The 8,853-nt window shown below is 32.3% G+C and overlaps 1 protein-coding gene across 1 annotated transcript; it reads right to left on the bottom strand.

The window, feature by feature from the left end:
• Positions 1–1,298: 1,298 nt before the first annotated feature.
• On the bottom strand, positions 1,299–7,593 carry LOC105341256 (uncharacterized). Its single transcript, XM_066077389.1, has 5 exons — positions 7,267–7,593; positions 6,676–6,806; positions 5,288–5,403; positions 2,607–2,719; positions 1,299–1,414 (listed from the first exon to the last, which is right to left on the bottom strand). The coding sequence occupies exons 1-5, from the start codon at positions 7,549–7,551 to the stop codon at positions 1,391–1,393; spliced, it is 669 nt and encodes a 222-aa protein (XP_065933461.1). The 5' UTR covers positions 7,552–7,593; the 3' UTR covers positions 1,299–1,390.
• Positions 7,594–8,853: the final 1,260 nt, after the last annotated feature.

The raw sequence follows: 8,853 nt of genomic DNA, 5'->3' as shown, positions 1-8,853 counted from the left end.
CTGTCACGATTAATGCAACAATTGCCCACGAATTGCTAAAAGTTTAAAAAACACCATTATTTGCCATGTAAGACTTGCGATAACTCTACAGACGGCGCTTTTTCGAATCTAGTACGACTCGACTACGATGTCTGCTCGACTATGTACCATGTTTGTGCGATAACAGGACGAATTGTGGTGATGCATATACGATTAAGTAACGCACACTTTGAGATCTTCGTACAAGCAGAAAAGATGGGAGACGATTTTTAAACGATACTCTTACGAATGAGTACGAAACTGTACGATTGATACACGATATTCCCACGAAAAGAGTTTATACGAATATGTACATGTAACTGCGTGGTGTGTTAATTTATAAAGTGATCATTATACAAATTAATAATTGCATTTTTGCGAAAAATACTTACCTGGATTTATTTTTTTTTTAATTTGACAACAGAAGATTATACAGAGTAATATTCCTATGAATTATAAAAAAAATTGAAAACAAGTACACGTAGTGTGGGTTAAGATTACCAACGAATGCCATATTGAGACAATGTTTGCAACTGTGACTAAAAATGTTTTAATAGTTTGCTGACAGACGTTTATTAATTGTTGTATTTATAAACGAACAAGAAGATCGTTCGTTGGTGTGTTATAGTTCATAAATGATTTAATAATCATGAAAGCGGCAGCAGTAATTTTTGATTTATACCATGAAAATTATTAATGAAGAAAAAAAAATGTTAGATGAAACATTACAATTATATATAAAATTTTGAAAGACAATGTTCTGCAAGTAACTTGCATAGTCACTGGACGATGTACTTAGTGATCAAAAAAAGAGTACTATTACGAAACACTGACTTGGCTCGTATTTTCGTACTTACTCGTAGTTCACTCGCAGAACTCTCGTATTGCAATCGCCCCCGATCGCCTGTTTTCGTATAGTATTCGCAGTAATTCGAACTACATTCCCATTTATTTGGAGAACATTTGGGGAGGACTTGAGAAACAATCGCATAAACTCGAAAAATACTCGGGGTAGATCTTAGAATATTCGTAGCAACGTAAGTTCTACGAAGTTTCGCGATTTTTCTAAGAATGTCGAAGATTTATTGCGACTATATGCACGAGTGCAGAGCGAGTGTCGTGCGAAAGTCTACGAATACTTAAAAAAAATCGTACTGTGGGTACAATTGTTTTGAACATTCTCAAATCATTTACCGTACTTGGTGAATCATGTATATTCATTATCGAATAAACTGACAACCTTAACGTTTAATGGACATCAACAAAAAACAAAAATAAAACAAACTCAGAGATGATGTATTGCTGTTTATCTCTATCTTACTTTAAATGTACATTTACAGGCATATCTGTCAATGGTTTTGTGCACATGACGTCAGTTTGGAACATGGAAGACATATTAAAAGGAAAGTAAAATATAGGAAAATTGAAAATCAGTTAAGGTCAAGATCTAGTAAATAATTCCAGAGTTTCTTTTTGGTTCTAGAACCATATGACGTCATAATTGATTTGAAAAATCTTTTTACCGTGCTTTACGGCTTTAAAGGAATAGCACGTGCTATACTGTTCAATAGACCGGAAAATCGGCGTAACAGAAATGTGAAATGTGTAATTCTTGAGTTGCTTAATTGACTTGACTTCGAGATAGCGCATGTCTTTTAGTGATTTGGGCCATAAATTTACTTCGAGATAAGCGGGGTATTCGGGAATTTCGTGTTCGACATACTGGGTTTTTTTCAAATCATTTATATAGTAAAAATGGCCGGGACCACAGGTATACCTCGATATATCTTTGGTAATGGAGATCTCGGTGTTCGAGATACTGAAGTTTAACTGTATGTTGAAAATTAAACAATAATTTCTATGTTAAATCATGGGAAAAGTAATCCCGATATCTATATTTGATTTGACATCATTTTAAAGAGGAGGTCAAGATGTGTTTAATTCCGTTTTGGGAGAGACTGTAGGCACTCTAGATATATCTTATTAGTCAAAAATGGACAAAACTCCGAAATTTCTTCCTCAATTCCTTCATATTTCATTGAAAATGACAGTTTGAAACAGGATTTTTCATTGTGTTTACCAAACATTTAGCCCCGGTATACCGTATCACACAAAGCTATTGTTATGAAGCATCACTGAAAGAATTTATATCTTAAATTGTATGAACCTGTGGTCACCTTTCATTTACGAGACTTTGACCTTAAATTAAATCAAAATTCATTCCAAATCAAGAAATTCAACAAAACTTATTCAGATAATATTGATGTCAATATAAAAGTTCAATATCATGTAAAAAATAACAATATATAGATGATTCAATCCGAATATTTATCAAAACATATGTTTATAAAAGCGAATTTTGAAAAGAAATAGCTTTGTACTTTTTAGAACCGTGTATAATCATTTTTTTTAATGTGAAAATGAACGAATACAATATATTTGCAAAATGTTGATAATAAGTACATTTGATGAGTTTGCTGATAAAACTAAATGTAATTAATGATTTTGAATATATACTAAATATCATTTGGCAAAATCTGTTAAAGACAGATAGGTAAGTAATTTCCATTGAAAATAACGTGACTTACCGATTTATGAACGAGCGGATCCAGGACACCAATCCAGTCAGTCAGAGACCACGCCTTGTCAATAACCTTGACAACGCCATTAATGGCGTACAGCGGTGTGCCCGACACTCCACCTGGATATGCAAAAAAAAAAAATCGTTTAAAAAAGTTATAATTTAATTATTAAGAAAAAATATTCAAAATTCAAAACTAAATTTCATAAGTTACTACCAAACGAAGTTAATTAATCAGACTCTGTTTAAAACATCATTTAACCAGTTGCATCAGTGTCCAACCCTTTACTTCTCTGAAATACAGTCCACATCAAATAAAAGTGCAAAAATTAAACACTGACTGCTCTGGATTTCAAAAATTTGTATCGTATTCAAAAATATCTCAGAATGAAACAATGCAAATCAGTTAACTGTAAGGTGACTGAAGGTACAGTGCTGCTATCGTGAAAGTTGACAAAACTATCCTATCCTATCCTATATCCTGTATCCTGCATCCTATCCTGCAAATAAGCTCTATCCTATCCTATCCTATCCCATACTTTCAAAATATAGGAATGAAAGTTAAATGAAACGAAATTTAAAAATAAAATTATTTTATCAATTAATGTAGTACTCAAAATGAATAATTAAATCTTAAAACCGAATATTCATCGAGCGGGATAACTTACTTACCCGTGCTACGATAAAATTAAATCGTACGCGGGATGGACACAATAACGTAAACAAACAGGTAAGCGATTAGATTTTTGATTTAATTATATTTATGCATAAAAAACAGATAAATAACTTCGATGCACTTATTGAGGAACTGTTTAGCCACATATTTTTATCAAATTATTTTCCTATCACATATAACTGAGCGTAATTCTCATTATTCGAGCGATTCGTTCGGCGATAAATGTAAACACGATCTGAAAATAAATAATTCCTTTAGGAAGTTTATATCGTTTATAGTTAAACCACTCGGAGTTATTTTTAAAGTATAAATTCTTAAGCATTTATAGCTAGCTAATATTTTTTGATTCGATATGTTCAGGTTAACATCGGACAGAAATATGCGTCCCTGTTATTGGGCATCGAAGAAATTATATGAAACGTGAAGCAATGTCTGTTTCTTGTATACATGTTTATCTTTTAAAATGCCAAATTGGTCGTTTATAAATTCAAGCTTTTATTGATTTGCAGACTTTAAATGAAGTAAATACAGAAATCTATTTCTGACGTTGTCAAATGTTGCAACGAATTCTCGCAGTAACTCCGTACTTGCGTACGAATTGACAAAGATGTAGCGCCGACATTTTAGCGCGCATTAATGTTATGCACCGCGTTCTTGATATAATACTTATTCTTAAATGGTTTAACTTGTATAACGTATTAAATTGACATTGAAAATACATTGTTTAGCCAATTTTCGTTTCGCAAAATAACTCTGAAATTTATACTCGAATCTGATTGGCTACAGGATGCAGGATAGGATAGGATAGGATAGAACTTAACTTTTATATTTCTATCATGTATCGTGCATCCTGCATCCTATCCTATCCTATCCTTGTCAACTTTCAGGATAGCAGCACTGTAGAAGAAAGATGCCTGAGAGAGGCTGGAAAGTATACTAAAAGAAAAAGACTAAACGGTAGCTGTAACAAGACCGAAATGTGACTAAGATTAGACTGAAAGGAGACTAAAAGGTGACTGAAAGGTAACTGAAAGTGATTGAAAGTAGACTGCAAAATGCTTCAAAGGAGCTAGAAGGTTGACTTAAAAGGAAGGACTGAAAGGTGGTGTAAAGAAAACTGAAGTGTGAGTGAAAAAAGACTAAAACGTGACTAAAATAACTAAAAGGTAAATGAAAGAGGACTAAAAATTGACTGAAAGTAGACTGAAAAGTGCTTGATAGGAGCTGTAAAGTTTACTGAAAGAGGCAGACTGAAAAATGACTTAAAGAACACTGTAGAGTGACTGTAAGAAGACTAAAAAAGGATCAAAAGTAGACTAAAAGGAAAATGCAAAAAGAGGTTTGAAAGAAAACTGAAAGGTGACTGACAAAAAAAAGGTAAGGTAAATGAAAAAAAAATTACTGAAAGAAGATTAAAAAGTTACTCAAATACATGTAAGAATGAAAAGTACATAAAAGAAGATTTAAAATTTGACAAGATTGCAGAACAGTGCCATTCGGTTCCTTTTTTTTAGATCTTTTAGTTAACATTCATTTGACTGAATGACACACGTTTATTCTGTGCATGTAACGGTCTGACTCTAATAGTATTTTGATAACACGATTACAAGAATTGTCTTGTTTTCAACAACGCAAAAACCATTAAAAGTCTGACAAGATGTAATATAACCTTTTTAAATATTATCCTGTATGGAAGCTTGTTTTATCAATGTAATTTAAATTTTAGTTATTTATTTTTTGTCCCCAAACTAAAATATTATCACTTATTTGACATATGTAAAGTTTATTTATCATCGTATCTTTCATAATAAAAAAAATTACTGTTATTTTGAGTTATGTTTTGCATGTGTGTAATTGCACTTTAAGTTGATAACAAAATAAGATGGCGACTTGAGTGCAAACTATTAAATTTCATTGCATTGATAAAATCATCGCCTACGGATTAATCTATTCGTACAACTTTTATTTTCACTTAATGCACAATGCCTTTTTCGGTAGTTTTCAATACTCACGAGTGCATCCGTACTTCCAATCCATTCGAATATTCATGTCCACCCATGCATCCGCCATCTTGTGTAAGAATTGTGATTTTTGTATGCCCAACTGCGCAGCGATGTCTCCAAGCATGCTTCAAAAGATAAATTCACTGAAATGCGTTCATAATGACAAACATGTTTTGTTTGGAAACCAGACATACGAGGGTTGTTAAAAAAGTTGGCGGACAAGTTCGATTGTGAGCGGACTATTCGCATGATACCAGCGAAACTTTAATCTTGACGTATTTTCTAAGAAATATGTAAAGATTTGTTTATTATAAATGCACCTTAAAAAATATACAGATTAATTATTTTGAGAAGATGTGCTTCACGGAGCATGTCAGTTTTTAATTGTGTTATATTTTGTACGCATATTTCCTAATTAAGAAAATGTACAGTTTGAGCGCATAAAAATAAACGATATTTCATATGATATCACAAAAGTTATGAAGGTCATTTGGTGAAAGTTTCAATTAAATTGAAGAATTTCTGACCATTTTATCGCCAAATATGGTCGACCAACGGTAGAAAAATGTGTCAAAAACGTTAACGTAAATCGATACCTTGGAGCACCTGGTCGTCATGAAATTTTGTGTGCACGCAGAATAATCTCCGATGGATACCAATAGGTTCTTAGATGCTGCTATTTTTTGAGGACAAAGGTTTACAATTGGAAACACACTTGGTATTGAAGGTTTGAAAATGAAAATACTGATATATTTAGCTCTTGCAGCACCCCGACCCCCCCCCCATACAGCCCGGATTTTGCAACAATGGCTTTCGCTTTATTTTCTTATCTGAAGTCCAAACTGTGTGGACAGAGATTTTCGGACCTAATTGATATACAATATGACACAAAGACATTATACGAAAAATTTCACAAATAATGATGTGAACATGCGTTTTATAAATGGGTTAAATGGCCTGAAGAGTGTGTGAACTTAAAGGTGTTTACTTTGAAAAAGAGTGACAGGTTTAAATTGCCTTTCGGTAGCATGACGTCACTTGACGTCGTTGAATATGAAATGATGCTCCGTTAATCCAATTCATGCAAAATAAATATCGCTGTATCTTTTGAAGACAACTTCAAAATGATATGATTTTTTGCATACTTTTTTTCATCTGGTAGTCATCTAACAAAACATACGTCATCCTACAAAGTACACTATAATTTTGCCGTAAATCACTTTGTCCGCGAACTTTTCTAACAACTTTTGTACAAGTCATACATTATGAACAAAACTAGAATTTATCGTTAAAATATATTAATATAAAAAGGCTCAAATTTTTGTTTTAAAATTAGGTGCATTTTGACGACATAATTGACTTAATGGTGGAATTAAGAGAAGAATGAACATATATACTTAGTGACATCTGTTTCAGACATGTGTTTGGTGGGTGCATTGGACAGTGGGTAGATGTTGTCATAGATTTTGGCAACCCAGTCAAACACAGCACTTGGAGACGATGCTAACTGGTAGACCGCCTCGGTTCCCTGTCAAAATAACAATAATTAAACAAACAAATGAAGAATTGAATAAACAGATTAATGGATGATTAAATGAACAAATGGTTAAATTGATTAACCGATCAATAGATAATTGAGTAAATAAATAAATGAATAAATAAATAAATAAATAAAAAAGAGCATAAGTTAATAAATAAATAAATAAATAAATAATAAGATGTATAAATACTAGTATTCATTTGATGAATAAGTATTTTATCATCGATTTAATAAAAAAAAGTGATCAGAAATCGGGGTATGAATAAATACTATAAGGGGCTATTAAACAGTTTTATATGTTATGTATTGCAAAAAAAGACGAATGTATTGTCGAAACTTAAAAATACAATAAAACAATAATGAAAATTTTTAAAGCAACAAGACGAATGTAAAACCAAACTAAATATGTCCATTAATAAATAAAAATGACAGATAATTTAATATTTACCATAGATGCAAGGAAAGAATTCCTATGGTACGGAAGCGGAAACATATGAAGACGAAGCGTCAGCACATCCGGTCCATAGTGATTTGCCACTTGAAGCAGCGTAGGAAAGGCTTGTTTGCTGTCCGGACACAGCGGATCAAAAAACGCGTCAAGCTGCAGGTCGGTCAGATTGTTGGATTGACTGTAAGCATAAACGTACCCTTGGGGACGAGGTGGGACCGGAACTTCCTGAGCATGCGCAATAATTGTTACGCAAAATATTACTGTGCATCTGAAACCCGTCATTTCGGTACGGCGTCGGAGTTAAAAATGGCTCTAAATGGAAGATTTGATAGTTATATAATGGAAGCCTCAAATTCCTACGTGACTATGTTCTGCATGTACCAGATGCCTAATTGAGTTACTGAGTAGTCATGAATTTATGGGGTATTAAAACAACGAAACGGGTATCGCTATCAGGTTTTGTAAACATCTTGATATTTCGATTAAAAGGTAGGCACACATTTTTTCTAAACTTCATCTCATGTACACATGAAATAAACTTTCAAAATCGTCTGATTAAATTTTGTGATTAGTCGGTTAATTGCCTAAATTCATCGTTCGTGGTCTAAAATGATCATGTTATGCAGAATTTTACCAATATATTACATAACTAATGTGGTTTATTAGGTTTTTATTTTAACATTACTTTGATAAATAAAAATCCCGCATTCGTCATTTTAATACAACAGGATACATGCAGGAGATATGTATTATACATATTCAGATGCACAGTTTCATATATTTAATGTTAAGTTTAGTTGATATACTTATCTTTTAACTTTTCATATTCATTTTGTCTCGCTGAAATAAACATGTTTTGCACATTTTTTTTGGTTATTCATGATATTAAGATGTTATGTATATAACGGGGTCATTAAATGCCAGTAGCTCTTATCAGTAATACCGGGTAGAAAATAAACAAACTATATAAACAAACAGCCCACCTATTAAAAACTCAATCATTTTGCGAGTATTTTAAAATCTTGACTCCTGAACTTCGTAGCAAACTTTACTTTTACATGAAAAATGTAAAGCATATCTAGTCGTGTTGTAATTTTTTTATTTGATGAAACAAAGTATATGAGAATGAAGCAGAATACTTACAATTACTCAAAAAATTCATTTAATTGATTTGATGGATCTTTTCCCAATAGTTAACGACTTAAAGAAATTATGTAAAAAATGAAAAAAATGAGAGAACTTAAATATTTCATTTTCACTTTGCAAGAAGTAAGACCTTGACCCTCTGTATATCACTGACTTCTGAACTCCAACAAGCCGGTCTTACACATCCTACAAAGAGGATCACAATTTTCAAATACAGTTTCACTGAGGGGTCTGTGATTACCAATGAAACAATCGTACGACTTATGGCAATCACTTTAATAAATGATTATTTGTCATAAACTGTCAAATGATTTTACTTAAATTAATTAAACCATACATAAAAACGAATCTGACATTGATAGTTCTGAATAAATCCTGCACGTTGAAAATCTTTTCATTGGACTGAAACAATTTCTTCCTTTTTTTTCGTTGTGGGGT

The sequence above is a fragment of the Magallana gigas genome, chromosome 1 (genome assembly GCF_963853765.1).
Source record: "Magallana gigas chromosome 1, xbMagGiga1.1, whole genome shotgun sequence".
NCBI lineage: Eukaryota > Metazoa > Mollusca > Bivalvia > Ostreida > Ostreidae > Magallana > Magallana gigas.
The sequence above is the reverse complement of the archived record's forward strand: the minus strand, read 5'-3'. Positions and strand labels throughout refer to the sequence as shown.

Excerpts from the sequence above, each read along its gene's own strand:
- LOC105341256 (XM_066077389.1), bottom strand. The coding sequence starts at position 7,551 with ATGACGGGTTTCAGATGCACAGTAATATTTTGCGTAACAATTATTGCG. Across the intron at positions 2,720-5,287 it reads TTGGAAGTACGGATGCACTC|GTGGAGTGTCGGGCACACCG; the intron begins GTGAGTATTGAA and ends TTGCATATCCAG. Across the intron at positions 1,415-2,606 it reads ATCCGCTCGTTCATAAATCG|TATGTCTTCCATGTTCCAAA; the intron begins GTAAGTCACGTT and ends CTTTCCTTTTAA.